The sequence below is a fragment of the Drosophila arizonae genome, chromosome 2, assembly GCF_054131065.1.
Source record: "Drosophila arizonae isolate 15081-1271.41 chromosome 2, UAZ_ARI_1.0, whole genome shotgun sequence".
In the NCBI taxonomy this organism is placed as follows: domain Eukaryota; kingdom Metazoa; phylum Arthropoda; class Insecta; order Diptera; family Drosophilidae; genus Drosophila; species Drosophila arizonae.
Window position 1 is genome coordinate 27,555,684 of NC_142922.1, and position 19,562 is coordinate 27,575,245.

At 36.3% G+C, this 19,562-nt stretch overlaps 5 protein-coding genes across 10 annotated transcripts in view; 2 read left to right on the forward strand and 3 right to left on the reverse strand.

Moving 5' to 3' along the window:
* Positions 1–2,888: 2,888 nt before the first annotated feature.
* Rab7 (RAS oncogene family member Rab7) lies at positions 2,889–5,544 on the reverse strand. 3 transcript variants are annotated; one of them, XM_089473715.1, is made up of 5 exons: positions 5,400–5,544; positions 4,403–4,625; positions 4,112–4,330; positions 3,708–3,845; positions 2,889–3,650 (listed from the first exon to the last, which is right to left on the reverse strand). In XM_089473715.1, the coding sequence occupies exons 2-5, from the start codon at positions 4,580–4,582 to the stop codon at positions 3,564–3,566; spliced, it is 624 nt and encodes a 207-aa protein (XP_089329841.1). In that variant the 5' UTR covers positions 4,583–4,625; positions 5,400–5,544; the 3' UTR covers positions 2,889–3,563. The 3 variants fall into 3 exon arrangements, with proteins under 3 accessions (XP_089329841.1, XP_089329846.1, XP_089329851.1); XM_089473720.1 differs by having other exon boundaries at positions 4,403–4,615; positions 5,400–5,538; XM_089473725.1 differs by lacking the exon at positions 5,400–5,544 and adding an exon at positions 5,299–5,315.
* Positions 5,545–5,648: 104 nt separating this feature from the next.
* On the forward strand, positions 5,649–9,946 carry Epp (Ecdysteroid phosphate phosphatase). 2 transcript variants are annotated; one of them, XM_018005831.2, is made up of 8 exons: positions 5,649–6,082; positions 6,200–6,440; positions 6,501–6,696; positions 6,918–7,019; positions 7,281–7,450; positions 7,517–7,844; positions 7,902–8,783; positions 8,847–9,946. In XM_018005831.2, the coding sequence occupies exons 1-8, from the start codon at positions 5,967–5,969 to the stop codon at positions 9,083–9,085; spliced, it is 2,274 nt and encodes a 757-aa protein (XP_017861320.1). In that variant the 5' UTR covers positions 5,649–5,966; the 3' UTR covers positions 9,086–9,946. The 2 variants fall into 2 exon arrangements, with proteins under 2 accessions (XP_017861320.1, XP_017861330.1); XM_018005841.2 differs by lacking the exon at positions 6,918–7,019.
* LOC108612892 (uncharacterized protein CG5902) lies at positions 9,824–11,752 on the reverse strand. The gene is made up of 2 exons (XM_018005954.2): positions 11,530–11,752; positions 9,824–11,472 (listed from the first exon to the last, which is right to left on the reverse strand). Exon 2 carries the CDS (start codon positions 11,266–11,268, stop codon positions 10,483–10,485), a length of 786 nt encoding a protein of 261 aa, XP_017861443.1. The 5' UTR covers positions 11,269–11,472; positions 11,530–11,752; the 3' UTR covers positions 9,824–10,482.
* A 190-nt stretch (positions 11,753–11,942) lies between these two features.
* LOC108612762 (uncharacterized) overlaps positions 11,943–19,562 on the reverse strand; it is a 30,484-nt gene continuing 22,864 nt past the window's right edge. For 2 of the 3 annotated variants that reach the window (XR_016270926.1, XR_016270924.1), the window contains 2 exons: positions 12,206–18,782; positions 11,943–11,979 (listed from right to left, as the gene is read on the reverse strand). The gene's annotated coding sequence lies outside the window, so the exon portion shown is untranslated. The remainder of the gene's footprint in view (positions 11,980–12,205; positions 18,783–19,562) is intronic. The other variant, XR_016270925.1, reaches the window with a different exon arrangement.
* On the forward strand, positions 12,922–14,149 carry LOC108612914 (transmembrane protein 179). The gene is made up of 4 exons (XM_018005992.2): positions 12,922–13,057; positions 13,128–13,271; positions 13,336–13,579; positions 13,647–14,149. The coding sequence occupies exons 1-4, from the start codon at positions 12,948–12,950 to the stop codon at positions 13,848–13,850; spliced, it is 702 nt and encodes a 233-aa protein (XP_017861481.1). The 5' UTR covers positions 12,922–12,947; the 3' UTR covers positions 13,851–14,149.

Genomic DNA, 19,562 nt, shown 5'->3' on the forward strand with positions numbered 1-19,562 from the left:
ATATTGTTGTTCAGTTTACACCATTGGCGGACTTCCTCAGCTGATACCTTGACATGAATTAATATACAATTTATAATTACTTCAATTATTAATTATTTATCTCTGAGACGAACATTATATTTATTAAGATCAGCTTTATTTCCAATCATGACAAAGGGAAAACGCGTAGTGTCTATTGGACTTAGACTTTTTAGAAATCCAGTATGCCACATTTCTTACATATATATGAAAATTGCGTATATATAACGAACTAAAATATGGATTATTATCATCACTGTTGAAAATGGGAATTCATATATATTTTGATCGTACACTTTAAGAAATATTTTTTTAATTAATCCTAAACATGGATATTGTAAGAACGGTGCGTATCCGCAACTTCCTTAAATAATCTATTCTTTTTCTTTTCATTAGTTTCCTGTAGCATTCATAAAAGGGAATGCTAATTCATTCTTACAATTTCGAACATTTCTTCACGAGCAGATATGCCTCAACTGAGCAATAATACCATGACAACTTATGCTCCTGACATTTTCGATTATTAAGGCAGTATTTGGAAGGAATGTCCGCTCTTCTTCATATCAATTAAAAAGTATATTTATCTTTTTTATGTCATGGACAGCATGGGACAGCATGGAAATCTAAAAATCAAAAATGGGGCAAATATCACAGAAAAGTTGTTAGGAATGAACTCCATTAGTTACGTAAATGATTATTACTCACACAATACCATCTGGAATTTGCTGAATAAACAGACATGAATTTTGAAGTGCACAAGACATCAACTTAAAAGCTATATAAATATTTATATAACTGGAATGCTAAACTGATGATAGCTGACCAAATTGCTGCATATATAAATATTTACAATTGCAACATAAATTTAAAGCACTTGTATGATCACTTTTCATTTCAAATATAATGAGTTCTCACCCAATGTTTTTATTCCACCAGTAACTTTGCTGCAATGAACTTATAATAAATGCTGAGCAATCACTACTCGATAAAGACTTTGCCTCAAAGGTAAGTTACGAGCTTTCCCACTGCAGAAATATAAAACATTATCAGGAATCCAAAGCTTTGTGGTCGAGCGAAGGTGCAATGAATGTGCATACCCTTTAGTCTTACAAAATTTAACACTGCTGAGAATAGTACCTAATCTATATATATAAAAGAGAGTTGTGTAAAAGTGCTCTAACACTTATAACTTGATATGTGCTGGACCAGTTTTCATGGTTTTTGATTTGTTGGATTTGTCTCCGCCACGAGTAGGTCAGTAGATCTTTAAAATACTGAAAAAATTTGACGAATACTTGAAAAACGCGGTTTTTTCCCTAAAAAATAAAATATAAAAAATAAAAATATTTCAAATCAAAAATCTGCAAACATTAAAAAAAAAATCAAAAGATTAAAACCTGACTGTTCAAAAAATAAATAAAAAATTCTAAATTCGAAATTAAAAAAAAAAAAGTTAATTATTAAAAAGTGTATTTTTGGTTTTTTATATTTTTGGACTTTTAAACTTTATAAATATTTCAAATCAAAAATCTGCAAAAATTAAAAAAAAAAATCAAAAGATTAAAACCTGACTAATCAAAAATAAATAAAAAATTCAAAATTCGAAATTAAAAAAAAAAAGTTAATTATTAAAAAGTGTATATTTGGCTTTTTATATTTTTGGACTCTTAAACTTTATAAATAATAATTGTGCGCGTGCGTACAAAAGCTAAATATCTCGAAAGTTCAGGTATTTGTTTGTCTCAAACATAAATTTGTGTAAATTATTTATATTTATATTTCTCGATTGTTTTATATGGTTTTGTGCGAGGGCAGTATTACTATTAATAAAAATGCCGCGTCGTAGAAGATCTAATCTTTCCCGGCGGACCCATAATGCAATTAGGCAACGGAATATCGCGAGTCAATTATCTGACGAAGAGCGAGAAATCGCCCGAGAAAGGCGCCGCGTTAGTACCCAGCAAAGAAGGGCCTTAATTCGTGCTTCTCAAAGAGAGGCAGCCCGTGAAATGGCAATAAGAAATGGTTCAAGGATTGATTTGAATCGAGAAGCGTTTCGATATGATTGCACCATTGACTATAGCTTGAATCGTTTAGTTTGCATTGGTCCAATGGACGTTGTTTGCCAGCATTGTGGCGCATTGAAGTTTGCTGGTGAAACGCCCGGTTTGTGCTGCCTTAGTGGTAAAGTGACATTTCCATTAGTGGTCCCACCACCAAAACCATTGCGTTCCCTGCTTTATGGCGAAACACTAGAATCACGACATTTTCTAGCGAACACTCAAAAATACAATGCCTGTTTCCAAATGACTTCATTTGTGGCGGAAATTATTGGAGACGGATATAATCCGACATTTAATAAATTAATCACAGTGTATCCCAACCTGAACAACATAGCTTTCAACAATTTTTTACCTAGAAATAATATAGAGGGCAATGCAACGTTTGCCGGGCCAGCTAGTATTAAATAATTAATAAGATCTTGGAAAGATTTAGCTTTTTAATTATAAAATCAATCTGATTAAGATGCATTAAATTTGGAGCCTTCTTTAAAACTAAACTCGGAAGACTTCGGTACATGAATACTGAGGACACAACGCATTATTTATAAATATCTGAATTTTGATTTAAGATAAAGATATTAGTTTTTCATTGCCAGAATAAATATTTTTAGTTTTCAATTTATTTCCTTCAGCAAGTAAATAAATATACAATCTGAAGGCGAAGCTCAAAACCTCTTGGCATGTGAACGAACTATATAACTATAGTATAATAAAAAGTTTACCCCTATAAAAAGTGCCTATAAACATTAAATGTTGCTACACATTCATTCATTCTCCAACACAAAATGAGTTTAGAGCAATCCAATGTTTGTAGATTTTAGCATTGTTTATTATACAAATTAAACCAAAGGCATGGAGATGTTAAATAAAAAGTATATGAAAATTACATAATATATAGTATACACGAAAGTTGTGTATGTATTACCAAACAGAAGCAATTTATAATACTCTAGGCCTTACGAAATGAATTTCTTAAATTTTTTGCTCAAACTTATTAATTTTGAGAGCGGGGCTGAACTGAGCCAATAAAGTGCCGATCGCATCGAATGTTCTGAATAGTTTATAAAATTAATTACAATAAAAATGTATATTTTTTTTTTTTTATTAAATTTACAATCACAAGAATTTTTTTTTGTGTTCCAAGATAATTTGTTATTGGTGATTCTGATGTTTGTTTCCTGCAACGGCAGCATCGGTTGCGTGCTATAATTTTACTAATGACAAAATAGTACTAGGAGGGCATGCACAATATGTAAAAGTTATTTAAATGATTGGTAAACACACAATTTAGCATTCTATCATATTATTATACCTATGCTGTCGCTCAAATTGTTTTACTTAAACTTATAACCTTGCTGTTGTTCATCATATTAGCTTTTCATACTCATTTTCTGTTATGTATATTATTTATAATGTAGATTGTGTAATTATGCACGTTGCGTTGTATTCTTTTGCTGCAGCTCATCATAACATATAGTAATATTAGCATTGACAATTGTCAGCGTTGCTGGGACGATTGTTTTCAGAGTTCAAGCGTAGTTGATCGGGGAAATCGTTTATAAGTTCAGCCTGAAAATAACGAGAGATATAACTTGGCTCTTGATTCAAGAGTGGTTCAAAACATACCTCCGCCTCCTGTTCCAGAGCATTCTTAGCTATGGTTTGAAACGCCATCTCAACATTGATTCCCTCCTTTGCTGACGTCTCATAATAGGGTATGTCGTTTTTCGATTGGCACCACTGCTGCGCACGGCGCGTAGATACCTGAAACAATCAAACAAGTTTTGCATAAATAAACAAATAGACTCTGACCTATATAAACCTCTTAAGAAAAGTCTTTTAATATAAACAAAATAGTTGTATTGGATTGCAATATATAATAATAAGCTTTTGCAAATCTGATGTATAAATACTGAGCAACACAATATGCGGTTTAGAGCGTGCGTCGGCCATTAGCTATATATACATACAGGTTTGCTAAATTATTTCCTCGGATATTATGATCTTTATCAAATTATTTGTATACTCACTTGGCGATTATCTAAATCCACTTTATTGCCCAGTACGACAAAGGGAAAATGCTCTGGATCCCGTGGACTGGCCTGTATTAAAAATTCATCTCGCCACGAGTCTAAATTCTTGAATGAGTTGGGAGCCGTCACATCATAGACAAGGACACAACAATCCGCACCGCGGTAGAAGGCCACGCCAAGTGATTGGAAGCGTTCCTGGCCGGCCGTATCCCAAATCTAGGAAGTAGACCAAGCATTCAGCATACCATTTATATATAAACAAAATTATAATTATGGCTATTTGCTCACCTGCATTGTAACTACTCGGTCGTTAACAACAACCTCTTTCGTACAAAAGTCCGCTCCGATCGTTGCCTTATATTGATTAGAGAATCGTTTGTTTACATATTGATTCATGAGCGACGTCTTTCCAACGCTGCTGTCGCCCAGTATGATAACTTTCAACAAAGATTTCTTTCTGGTGGCCATGTCGATGTTTCCTCCTATTAGCTTTTAAATATTCTATATCGATCTGTTAGTTAAAAATATACTTTTAACTTATTTGACTTAATCTAATTACACGCTTATCTCGAACACCTCGGATTACCAGCACGGCAACACAAGCCGAAATTGAGCTTTAATGGGAGCATTGGCATGGACATGAGCTTGAACATGGGCATGTCGATGATTAAATGATAAATTCTGATTTTACACTATGCAAATGACTCATGAACACTGAACAATGACCGTTGAACGGAGTACACGGAAGTAGACGAGGGGTGTGCGGAAGCCCGCATGGAAGCGATAATAAAATAAAATACGACTGATAGGAAGTATGCGCAGCGGAGAAAGTGATGATGACAACAAAGAAGATGTGGTGTATTTAAATGAACCAAAATTCACAATGTACACTCGCAAAAGCAAGTTATGCAGGCTGTAAAAACATAATAAACAATAAATAGTTGAAGGAAAACGCCCATATTTATCAATGCAAGGATGCTGAATAACATTGAAAATAATTACAATAAACACAACTACAAACAAAATGGTGCAAAACTGAAAAAAATTGCCATCATATCTTTCCACCCGTCCCGTGTTAGACCCACAAATGACTTGTTTTTGCGCACTACTACAATAACATGAGTATTTATATGTACATGTATGTATGTTTTTCTCTGTTTGAGCTCCACTGGCATTTTCCATACCGTTGCTGCTGCGTAACACTATTTTTCAATGAGTTTTCGTCTCAAGCAGCGTTGGATTTCTTAATTTACAATATATGACAAGCACATTTAGATCGACTTACTTTATTAGAACGTATTATTATTGTTTAAACGCAATTTATTTCTACTGAACTACGCAGTTAATTTTTTTTGTTTTCTACAAATTTTGGTCAATATGAACTAATTAATCGATATCGCGACTATCCGATATCCGATGAGCATTTACAATTCTGTTAACAGAGCACTTCAAATTAACATTTTAAGAAATTGCTTTTCGATTGCAGAGGCATTCTCATTCCGATTACAAATCTTTGTATTTGTAATTTTTCACTTTTAACATGTGATATTTGTTGATTCTAAATGAATTATATTAATTCCATCTCATTTCGAAAATTATAATTTATAATCCAAATCATACAATCCGATGTTAAAAAGCAAACTATAGCAGGCATATGAATATCAACAACACTACCAGCTCTAACTTTACACATATTAAAATTATACTTGCTATTGGTCACACTGCCATAACGAAAAACAAAATAGATTGTAACAATTTTAGCCAGAACAATAAATAAAACACAGAGTGTAATTCTCAACAAATTGAGTGTGTGGAGTGGGTATTCCTTTAAGATATCGCAATAAAAGTAAACATGGCAACATTACCGCCACGCAAGAACCAAACACCAACTCGTATCTGCCAAGCCATGAAGCCACATTTGACTCCGCTCCAGACGTTGCTGCAAATGGGATTCCCAAAGCATAGAGCGTAGGTATCAGCGTAATGATTTATCTTCTATTTGTTTAAAAGTAGACGCTAAAAAACTGAAATCGTCACACCGATATTTATTGATTTTTTTTGTACCTTACCCCAACTCCACAACAGTGAAAAGGCTCTAGCCTCAACCGGCAATAGAGGCGTACAGATAGCATCTGATTGGCTTCTGGCCCATGTCAATGATGCGACATTGGATGAATGCTCACCACGCGAGTATATCATATATGCGTGCCCAACTGGACCATTTTTGCAGCAGCTGGAGGAGTTCTGGGCAAAATCACGTCAAATGTGTGGTTGGAATGGGGCACACAACTATGTGCCGCACATAACGCTAGTATCATTCTTTAAGGTGAGCATCAGATAAATTATAAATAAATCCATTAAAACAAACTCTATTTTTTATTGCCAGGCTCCCGATGAATGCTCGCTTCAGCTATCGAAGGCACTTAAGCAAGTCGTAGATATGACTGGTGCTTTGCTGGATCGCCCAATTAAATTGGAGCCATATATGAGCCAGAACTTCATGGGTTTCTTTGTGGCCGAGGATGATGCCAACTACTTGAAACGTCTTGCTTTACAATATGTTAAGGAGGTGTCCAACTCAAGTATGCTGGGCCCCATTGCATCTCTTGTTTGGTTGCAGTTGCATTGTTTCTTTCATTATGGTTTTGCACTATTTAACTGGTTATCTGTTTGTTGCCGATGCCTTCGGTTCGGTTAAATTCTGTTTTGGCGTGGCTTACGGTTTCGTTCTCTTCCTATCTCTTTGCCTGCACACACACACTAACCGTTTGCGATGGACAACAATATTGGTAACGGAGCACAGTTATAAGCGACACTTACGAACAGCTGGACGCCATTGTCGCCTGCTTCCCTTGGTGTGGAGCAGTTTCCTCGGGCACCCGCTGCATTCCGCGCAGCAGTCGATGTAAGCGCCATTAATTTAGCTAGAGTAAACCCTCTCCAATTAGTTCCTTGTTCATTTTTACACTCGCATGCTTAGTATTTGAAATTACGTTCTTCACTCTTATCTTGCTCACTAAATGGCTATTTTTACGCGCAGATTATCTTGGGGAAAATTTGCACATAAATACACATACTAATTACGCCCTTATCAATATATAGTTGTAGAGACTAATACGTAGCGTTTGGACTTAGAAATTGGTCTAACACACTTTGTTACCCGTAGCCATTTCACTCGAGCCACACGTAAAGAGCCTGCACCTGACGCTCGCCTATCAGTTTCCGCAGTCACAATTCAATGCACTGAAATCACTTGTGGAAACCCTCGATGCCAGCTGTGCATCCAATTGGGAGCTGCGTTTGTATTCCCGCGACCCAAGACTGGCCACCAAACAAGTTAGCACAACGCACTGTTCGCATCGACTGGACAATGAAAATTTAATTGATTCTTACAAATTGTAGGTGATGAAAGTAGTTTATCCCCATAATCCACATGAAACGGACGAGCTGGAGCTGCGCATTGGCGACTATATCTACTTAAACAGCGAAGGCATTGATAGTTCGAGCGACGGCTGGGCAGAGGGAATATCTTGGCTAACAGGCAGTACTGGTCATTTGCCAGTTAATTACACGGAGCGCACCGCTGAATCGGATGCCTGGACACTGCATCGAGTGGTTCAGCTTTCAAAGAGTGTTGCATCGTCGCTTAACTCTGCCGAAGATATTGACATTGTTGACGGACGGAGTATATCCATAGAGCCCGAGGAGCGGCAACGAGACTTACAACAAAGTAAGTTGAAACAAAGCTCTTCAAAATTTTCATTCCGCCATTAAAATTTATTTTTAGTCGCACAGCATCCGGAGATTATAGAGGGATCTTCTTTTGAGGAGTCAGAGCAGAGCGTTGAAAAATACTTGCGCCAGACCTTGCAGCCCTGCCTGGAATTGCCGTCGGTGCAGCTCCTAAACAGTCACAATCTCTCTCTTCAACATAATCAACACACGCCTACTATTGAGATAACGGCGAATCTGTCTTCCAACTCAATATCTAAGAACATTGATGAGATCATGGTGGAGCCACTAGCAGAGCAGTCACCCCGACCGGATGATACACTCAGCGTGCACTCGGACCATTCACACCCACACTTGCAGCCAAACGCATTGGATGTTGGGCCCAGCAAGAATCGGAAGGTATATATTATGAGGCATGGCGAACGAGTGGATTTCACATTTGGTACCTGGATACCGTATTGCTTTGATGAATTCGGCAATTATATGCGCAAAGATCTCAATATGCCGAAGGTATTACCGCATCGTCGCAACAGCCCCGAAGGCTGGCAAAACGACTCCCCATTGACAAATGTGGGCGTCTACCAAGCGCGTCTAACCGGTGAGGCTCTACTGGATGCAAACGTGCAAATCGATCATGTGTACTGCTCGCCCTCATACCGATGCGTGCAAACATGTACGAGTGCTTTGGAGGGCCTTGAATTGAGTGGTAAACACAAAATTAAGCTGGAGCCTGGACTGTTTGAGTGGATGGCGTGGTATCCTAATGGTGTGCCCGATTGGTTAAGCAGCAAAGAGCTCATTGATTCCAAGTACGATATTGACTTGAACTACGAGCCTGTGCAGCAGGCCACAGATTTGGCATCTCAGTTAAAGGAATCAACGGAACAGTTTTATATGCGTAATCATGAAGTGCTGCTGCAGCTGCTCGAGCGGACCAGTGAGTATCTATAAAGATCCTCATTCACAGGACAATTAAATAGAGTTATTGTAATTCTTACAGCTGGCAATATTCTTATTGTCGCACATGCCACCACGCTGGACACTTGCTCGCGCCAACTGACTGGCGGTGCAGCTCGCAATACCAACGAGCTGCGCCAGGTTATCCACAAAATACCCTACTGCAGCCTGGTCACAGTTGAACAGGTGGATGGTGTTTGGAAATTGGTCGAGCCCGATTGCCTGCCTGTAACACACTCGAAAAACCCACGATTTGAGTGGAGTGCTCTTTCGGCCACCTAGTGCCCGTGCTTGGAGCAGTTTCTATGCATGCATTGAGACTGAACAGCAAATCACATCGCACCGCACATCACAACATACGTAATTTGTTAAGTTTCTCAATTGGCAGCCACAACGCTTGCAACATTATTTACATGTATGCGATATAACCACTGACGACTATAATACTACTGCTATACGTTTTTGACGCAATTCAAATTGAAACACCCATGCTTACAATATATAGCTAAATATTTATGCTTGTGCATACACAAATATGCAGTACAGAAACTTTGCTGCAAGTGCTGAAATTCAGCCAAATAACATAGTTTTTTCATACGTTTTATAAAATGATGAAAAGTAATACTCAATGCTTACAATAATTGTTAACAATATATATATTTATAGCGGGCCCATTTAGCCTTACAATTAGCATTCCTTCGCTGCTTTACACTTACTTTAGCTTGACCTGATGGCGCAATCAACAATGCATTCCCTTAGCTTTACCGTTGATATAGCCAATACGAAAACTATATCTGAAAATAGATCAAACCCCAGAGGCAAGTTCTTATACGTACATACATACATATGTAGACATAGTCATATAGATTATAATTACTCATAGATATCAAATATGCTTTAGAAATAATAAAGAACAAGAATATGTAACAGCAATAAAGATGACAAAAAGTATATTTCGTACTACTTTGAATCATTCGCAATCTCCATCTTTCAACCAATCTGGAAAGGACTAAGGAATAGTTCGCTTTAACTTGTGCGGCTCTGCAGAAAAAAGCCGACATTTTATTTATTGCGCATAGAGTTAGTACAGTAATTTGTTGTAATTGTTAAAACTATGAAATATATTATTGTTGAACTATTAAATTGAATTATTATTTGTATTGGTATTTTGCAATATACATACATATATTTCTTGATGTATATAATTTTTTAGTTTTTTTTTGTATTTTTTTTTTTAATTTTATTTATTTATTTATATATTTTTTTTATTTTTGAGTTTGTAAGAAAAACTGTCCAGTAATTGGATGAAAATAACGAACTTATAAGAACTAATTATAGAATGAACTGTTTTATTTACTACCAAATATTGCTTTGAATTTTGGTTAGCATATTAAGCATTTCTTGTTTTAATGAAAAGTAAGTTAAAATTCACGTCACTTAATGCGACGACACGTCAGTCCTGAAAAGGACTAAGAATATATTGTAAAAAATGTATATGGGCGAACTTAGTTGACGCAACTGACAACTTCTATTGAAATAGTTTCTCAAGAGTAGGGAAAGCCGTTCGTAAATAATCCCATGCTTTGGGTCAACTCAATGGCCAATAATAGCAGGAGCAAGAGGAAAACCACGCCTGCCCTGAGCCAGGATCATTGTCCCGACGGTTGGTTTTCTAATTGTTAGCATTGTACTTTGCCAAACTGGACACCGCGACGCTCCAGGTGCTCGCGATATTCCTTATAGTGCATCTGGATCTCCTGTGACCGATAGCGCGTCAGCTTAATGGACTTGCGCAGGTCCTGAGTAATAACTGCCCGATAGCCACCCTTGCGCAATAGCGAGTCAATGGTTTGTAGTTGATCCCACCCTTGCTCTGTGGCCACTTGCGGTAGGTAGGTGGCTGTGCGCTTTAGGCCGCGCTCGGTGAAAAACTCAATCCGAATACCATGGACACCCAATTGCCAATCGAGATGACCCTGAGCCTCCTCAAAGTTTTGCAAGATGGAAACAGACACCGTCAGCCGGGGCAGCTCATCGCGCGAGATGGGTGCGAAGCGTGAATCCTTAAATGCACTGGTCAGTGCATATTCACGAAGTCCATTGTGCAGCTCCATGGCGCTAAAGGTGCCAATACAACCTCGCAATCGCTTGTCCCGTCCGATTTTCCATGTCACAAACAACGGATAGGCATCATTGCTAAACATCGGAACAGCTGGGCCCTCAATATTATTGAGCTCACAGTCAAGTACCTCGAAGCAGTAGAGACACATGTCCGGTACAGCGACGGTGTCCAGTGGCTTTATCCGCATGCCATGACCATTCATATAGTGCTGCGAGTAGTGTACCGGCTGCTGCTGCTGATACTCCTCATGCCTATCGTCCCCATTGCTATTGGAGTGTTGCGGCTGTTGCTGCTGGTAGTTGTTGTGGTGTTGCTGGTGGTTGTTGTAGTGGGAGTTGGACATTTTAGCTGCTGCTGTTGCTGCGACGTTTAAGTTTAAATCTACCAATTATGTTATTTTTCTATATATATATTTTTATAGTTAATGGCAGTGCACGTTGATGATCAAGGTTCAATTAACACAAGAGAACAACGAAAAGAAGTCTAAAGGATCTTTTGTCTAGCATGTAAATCAAACGCCAGCCAAGCGTATCACATCCAGCTAATGCTGAAATATATTATGGCATGGATAAATATTACCTACTTTGGATTGCAACATACTTACCTTGGCAATAAAGTCACTGGCCACCTTAGTTTTGTAACTCTTATTCGTTAGCTATTTGCACCCGCGCGCTGACACAGCTCGTTCTTTTTTCTTCTACAGGATGATGCTCGCATTTAATAGCCCGCACTTTTGTCGTTGTTGTCCTTGTAGTGTCTGCTGATGTTGCTGTTCCTTGTCCTGTTCCACTGCAGATTGCTTCCAGACATTTGCTCTTGCCCCCTGCTGCTGCTCGGCTGCCGATTTGAATGCTACAAAGCCATAGCTCATAAACAAAACATCGAATTGCTGCTGCTTGTGCTTCACCTCCCTATTTCAATTGAAAGTGCGTCAGTGAGCGCCGTCGTTTTCTTTTTTTTCTGTGGGTGTAAAATTATTTTCATTATATATTTTTAACGCGCGAATGCAATCTTCACCTTCGCGCAATTGCCTAATGCAATCTCATTGCGTTATCTGTTTGAAAGACAGAAGAGAGAGAAAGTAGTGAAACCCTTGTTTTTCAATTTGTTTCATTTTTACTATCTTTTTAATTGCTCTTTGTTCCCACTTCATTTGCATTTTGCCACACACTCGTAGCACTTTCAGAAGACCAGATAGTTACACAAGATCCGTAGCCTTTTATTTAAGCAATTTACACCAATTGTTGGCATTTGTTCCAAAATTTTAAAACTGCATTTACCTTGTGCGGAGATCCAATTTAATGTAAACAAATTTAACAATTTTTTACGATTTTAGGAACAGTGTTGCCCAATGCCCGAAGCTGACCCAAAAAGGAATTAAAAAAAATACTAACAATATGCAATGTTTTCAACAATCCGTGTGTAAATAAATTAAAAACTATTTTGTAGCAACTGTAACAAACATTTTTATAATGCTCGTTAACATTGTTTCCTAACGTTATATGCGTATTTATATTGTACACATTAAATAACTTCCAGCAAGTGAAATCACATTGGTACTAAAAATGACAGCAAATTGTAGCATATAAACACATTTCCATACTTGCAGTAACAGTAGTCAGCTACAGCTGATTGTGATTCATTTAAATTTAAAAATATAATAAATAAAATAATTATTAATTAGGGTCAGTAAGTAACTACTAGCATAGTCTATTAATTACTTTTATTTTTTAAATTATTGGAGTTGAAAAAAACTTCACAAAAGTTTATTTATATTTAATAAACTTTATTTAAGAAAAACTCAATCAAATTTATGCGTCATAGGCCTCACAAAATAAGAATTAACAATTTAGTAACCATTTATAAACATTTGTCAATTGTATTGCTAGTGGTATTTTTAGTATTTAATATTTAGATATTTTTGCGCTAACAAAGACCGTTTTATTTTTCAGTGTGTATCCCCAGCCCTGTTGTAAACCAAACAATAATATAAAAACACTAGCAAGAATTTTTTGCATAGAAATGGCGTTAGCAAATGTACTTTTGCTTAGTCAAATAGCTGGACATGTTCTGCTATTTATATTATCCTTATGCATTGTTCTGCCGCTATCAATAAACCTCAATCAGTTTTGGTATGTATTCAACGACGCAGTTTTTCAGAAAGAATAAATAATGTGAATACACAACCATTCGCCAATCCAGTGGACACTGCTTGCTCTTTACAACGGGTAAATGGCGAGAGGAGGATGGTATGTTCGATGTTCATTGGGCTTCCGACGGATTCTGCAATTTTCCCATAATCACTGGAGTCTTTCTCTTCATCATCTCTGTCGTACAAATCTACCGGTGAGCATAGACAATACAGCATTGTGTCTGATTGTGTAAATTAAAATTCTGTGGCCTATTTCAGATATGTTCGAATGAAGGAGGAGGAGTCCTTCATTGCCCTTTTTATTGACGTTGTGCTTGGCATTTGGATGCTGGCTATGTCCATATTGTCCGCAATTTTCATAACGTTGGGTTTCATTGTCTGGTGTGATGGAATGACCGAACGATTTCCATCGTGCGAAACATCGGCTGGACAAAACATTATCAGAGGCGACACCGAAAAGATTAATACATCAGGATTCTACATTGAAATGGGTACCACTCAGGTGAGTTTTTTATTGTGGACCTGTTATAGTAAATAATACAATAAATATGATTTGTATTCCTTTAAAGTTTGGCGCTTGGGGAGCTTTTGCCATTTCAGTGGGTATTGGAGTCATCGCGTTGCTAAAACTTATACATAATCATCAGGTCCGAAATATAAAGGTGTCCATGTATTTAGAACGTCAACGCTTGGTTAATCAACAGAATTTCGATGGACGCTCAACGCCCCCTCTTCAATCGGGTGCTTCGTCTGATACCGACAACAATAAATAGTTGATATTTTCGTCGAGTCAACAATTTGTTATTCTTTATGTTTTTCTCATGATATGTACGATAATTATTTTATGCCATTTGATTGTGGTACTCATTATTACGATTGAGACGCGGCAGCAGGCATTCATAATGTAGTACAGTTTATCTAAGTGTATATTGTTATCTTATTAAAATATGTATGTATTAAGCATTACCTTATAATCGGTAATTAAAAATTATAGTTTTTAAGTAATATATATATGTATACCAACCACAATTTTCTTTAATAAATAAAAGATTATTTCTGATTGGAATCTTAAGTAGGAATTTCATTAAATTTTTGCACTTCTAGTAGAATCGTTTGTATAGATTATTTGGGACATTCTTTGACAAGTTAATGTAGTAAACACAAAAATTGATTGAATATTATTTAAAAATACTTACTGAAATAGGGTAAAATTTTCTTATTCGTGCGTGCGTGCGCATGCGTGTGCGGCAAGATTTCGCCAATTCTGTTGGATAAGGTAAGTAGCACAGCAAAATGTAACAACCGACAAAAGTAGCAAGTAGTTCCTCCAAGTATTTCCCCCATCATTTCCTCTAAGCTTTTAATGCTTAGCTAAGCGCTCATTGACGACACTTTACTTTACTGCACTGCACGACTGGTCCCGACTGCGCCTGGGCGACTGAAGAAATGCTGCAGCTACTGCCCTTTATGTAGGGCGACTTTCACTCACACATTGACTCGCTCTCAAATGTTGACCCAGCATCGGTAGTCTTTGTTGCAGCCGAGTTTTAAGTGACCAATGGGAGCACTCTCTCCCAAGCTAGAATGCTTGCTTCGTTTTACTCAAATATAAACTCTGCTGTCATTTTTAGTAGTGGAGCGTTCACGAAGTAGATAGAGAGTGAGTATACATTTTTGTTTTTGTTTTTTTTTTTTTTCAATGTCTAATAAATTTAGCTTTGCCAGAGATTTGGTACGATTGCAAAGAGACTCTCTCCATCGTATTGATTCTAATTATAGAATATTACATTGCTTTTCTCAGTTATAAACTTTGCAGACTCTTTCTTGAGAGTTGGTCGAACTGTTTTTGGATTATTAACGAATAATGCACAGCTGCTTCAGTATTATAATACTTACATACTTGAGCCCCAATTAAATAAAAACAAATTGTTGGAATTCTGTTATGTCAATTACATTTATTTTGCAGTTATTTCCTTTTCATATCTGTTTTTTTTTATGCTTCACGAATTTTTCGTTCTGTCAAACGGATTTTGGATTTGGATATTCGCTATTTTTTTTTTTTTTTTTTTTTTTTTTTTTTTTGCATTACAACAAAATGATCATTATAGACTTTAAAGCGATTCCCATTGTACATTATAAATTCCGTATTTGCATGCGTAGTCTGTTTAACAATTTCCGCAACGATTTCCATTTTGAATTTGGGTTGACAAATTTTGCTTTTATCATTTGTTTTGTTTTAATTCTTCTGTTTTTTTGTTTCAGTTTTTTTTAATATACATAACATACTTATTTCATTCAATTATATCCTCTGCCTGCAAAAAGATTAATTTAATATGGAGCAAAAAGTGTTGCAGTTTACTTTGGTTTTTAGAGAAAAATAGTTACTTGTACATTTATGTATGGATTTTGTTCTGTTTTGTTATCTTGAGTTCATGAAACAATTTTATAGTTGGCTCTCAAATGTTGTTATTGGATTTATAATTTTGCTTTTGTTTTATTTATTTATTTCTTTTATTTTTTTTGTTTTTTTGTTTTTTTTTTTTTGTTGTGGTTTTTGCTTAATATTAACACTACATCAATGTATGTACTATAATTAGTATTTTTAGTTGTATGTTTTTGTTGTTTTTTTTTTTTTTAATTTTAAATTTTTTTTGGGTTTTTTGTGTGTATTTTTTGTTGGTAATTATGTTTTGGATTTCTTTGAATAGCATATTATATTAATTCATTTTTGTTTTTTTTTTTTTTTTTTTACTTACACTAAGTTTTTCAATACATAATAAAAGAAACATAACTAAAATGTTGGAAAAAAACTTTGTGTGGTTTTGTTGCAGTATATTTGTGTTATAAATTAGGCAAGAAATCAAATCACCTGCGAGCTGCAATTTTTGTGCCAGTGGCTAATCGATTCGAGCTCGAATCAGTTTGTTTCGAACTCGAATAAGTTTGGCGAAAGGCCACACGTCGCGCTTCGCAGTGGTCTATGCAATATGGGAGAGGTTAAGTCGGATTTTTCATCATAGCCAAATAATAGTAATTTAATTTTAAAAGAAAATTACTCTTTCCATTTTTGTAATATTATATTAATTTTTTTTTTTTTTTTTTGACGCGCATTCATTTTTTTTGTTTTGTTCCATTGCATAGACGACTGTCCCGGCGCCAAACGTGTGCGATCGCTAGGAAATTCACGGAAATCGGGTGTGGTCTGATTAACCCCAAGCACCGAGCCCCTTAACTGCAACAGGTCGAGGTGGTTTGCTGAACGCAAAAGTCGTGTGATGTCTCTTTAGAAGTCGGCATGAACAAAATGTTTGGGTGAGTGTTTATATTTGGATTTTGGATTTGCTGGGCGACTGTTATGCGATTTCCGTGTTAGCATAACAGTAAATGAGTTAAAAACGGTCTGCTTTTGTGTCTGCTGTACGTGTGTGTGGGTGTGCGTGTATGCTTGTGTGTGTTGGAAAAGGCGACTGGAAATACTCTGCAAGGAGTTCCTTCTCATTGGAACCGGTTATTCCCACTTCCAGTCGCCTTCACGTGTATCGTGTGTGGGGATGGGAAGCTTGTGCATGCGAATAACCGCGAGTGCAGACCATGCACATGCGCCCCATCCCCAGCAGGGATAACGGTATTACAGCAAGTTTTCTCAGTGTGTCTTGTGTTTAACAAAAACATTTAATGTAAAAATAGTTAAAAAGTTTTCAAAAATTGTTTTTTATAAGCGTTTTGAAGTTGAAATTGTAGTGTCTCCGGTTCTTTTCTTTTCCTCATCTACCTTCCTTTTCATTTCTATATCTTGTTTTTGTTTTTCCATTTTTCTGTAAGTGGGTTCAACATCCAAAAATGTTCAAATGCATGTGAAATACTTACGTGCCCCAAAAACTGACTAACTGACCGACTGGCCGACCACCAAAGGCGGACAATCGGACAGAAATACTTTGTAATCAGGCACATTGTTTTTTTTTTGTTTGTTTTGTTTTTGTTTTTCTGTAAGAAAATGCATTCGTTTACTTTGAATAATATTTGCACAACAGTGGAGAAAATTCATACCAATTGCACAATCCAGATTTTTGTTTAGCTCATTCATAATTTTCATGCATCTTATCGTACGCACATCCGTATGCACATACATACATACACATGCACCTGTTATATACATATGCATGTATGTGTATGTGTCGGTGCACTCGAATTTGTAGTACAAAATTTCTATCGCTAGTTCCGTTTGGCCTAACGATCTTTTGATTTTCATATGCGAATTGTTGCGTCCCTAATAGTTTATATGTCTATACATACTATGCAATTTGCAGCGATTTTGTTGAAAACAAAAGCTTCGTAAGAATTTTCTCGCATCTGTCGTAGCATTTATGTTTAAGCTTTTTGTGTGTGTTTTTTTTTCTTTTTCGTTTTTTTTTTTTTTTTTTTTTTTTGTTACTTTTCCGTGTAGGTTGCGCTAGAACGCTGGGCAGCACTGTTCCGCCATCTGGCGGTCATTGCTGCCGTTGCCAAATTCGTTAATTTTTGTTCTTTTGTTTTGTCACGATTCATTATTTTCTTTTCGTCAGTTGATACCAACAAACAATTATTTAACAATTCAATTTTGTACTATTTTATATGTTGCTATGCTCTTTGCGCTGGTTTTGTTTTTGGTTTTCTTTAGCTTCTTCTTCTTCTTGCTTATTAATGGTATCACTAATCTGTCGTTGATTTCTTTTATACACACTTAGGAACGAAACGGTAAGGAACATAATTGAACTTGAATTTCTTTTCTTACAACATTTGCCAGACTATTGCTGTGTGTGAGTAAGTGAGTGTGTGTGTGAGTGTTTGTGTGTGTGTGTGTGTATGGAATAATTATTTGAATATATCATGCACACATACTTCCAATACACACTATGCATGTCCTGTGCGTACACATACATACATACATACACACATACGATGCTGAGTAGTTGATGCGTAAATCTGATGCTTGCAGTTGCGCCCAGCTGCTGTTATAGTATTAGTAATAGTTGTTGTTCTTGTTCATGTTGCTGTAGTTATAGCATTAAATAGTATTTAATAGTTGTAGTTGTTTGTTTGTTTGTTTGTTTTTCATTCTTTCTTTTGTTTTTTGGAAATTTATTTTGTTATATTTAGTTACAGTGTTGGCCGCGCTGCTCGTCAGTTACTTTCGCGAGCCACTGTTCGAGTTTCGAGCTGTTTGAGTTTAACGTACTTATTGCAGACGATCGATGATATAGTATGACTATGACATAGACACCATCTCTATACACATATACATATATAGGAATAGAAATACACATACATACATATACATATAGTAAAAGAGTTAATTTTGATTAAAGTTGTTTGGCTTTTTCTTTTGATTTGTTTCATTCGCTTTCATTTTAGTTCAATCTGTTGCTATGGCAATCGACAATGAGATTGTGGCTGCTGTGTGGTTGTGCGGTGGTGTAGTGGTGTGGTTGTGTGACTGTGTGGATGTGGTAAACACTGCAATGAGCACGTTAAATCAGACGCTCGCTATACCATATTCAGAAGTCCGTATTATTTGGGCCCGCATCTGCCTCGGCGGCATCGCCCACCTCACCCACGCTCGGTGGCAGCGCCAGCGACAGGTGTGGAGTTGCTGAGCCGGCGACGAGCATGGTTGGCTCCGTGTTGCGTCGCTTCATTTTAAGTTTATTCTTTTTTAACATGGTGGCCTAAGTAGGTGAGGCATGATTCACAAATCGATTAATCAAGTTGAAGAGGTTAAATTGAAATATTGAAATTTTTTGGCGTCCGGTGCATAAATTGATTAAATTGATTAAGAGCAGATTAAATGTATGTTGTTGTTGTAGTAGTAGTTGTTGGTGTCATAGATGTTATACATTCAATTGTTGTTGTTTATAAAAGATCATATTAATTTATGTTCAGTAATATATAGAGAGATAGAGAAAAAAGAGAGAAAGAGTATAAAAAGGAGAGTTAACATAAATGAAATTATGTTATTATTATCATTATTATTTTTGAATTAGTTAGTTAGTTAGCTTGTAAACTTTTACATATTGAAAATCAAAGTATTAATGGGCAGTAATTAATTTCAAATCAGAATTAAATCAAAAATCATGTTTAGCAAATCAAGCAAAATGCACGAAATTGGAATAAACTAAATTTCAGATGGTAAATCATTTGCATCTCTAGCAATTTGTAATCAACAAAATCGAAAACAAATAATATACATTTTTTGCTCAGTGTATATATAGTATGTGAGTGTGTGTATGTGTGCAGATTAGTTGTAATTAGGCCCTGCACACTCTAAGCGCATTTCAAAAGAAGGGTCAAAGCATCAAAAAATTATTTTCAAAATCAACTAAAGAAACTCTTCAGACGTGTGTGCGATTCTGTGTGTGTGTGTGTGTGTGTATATGTGTGCGTGTGTGTAAGTGTGTATTAACGTTTTACAACTAGTTCAAGTTTTTTAAAAGCGGTGGTCTTTATAT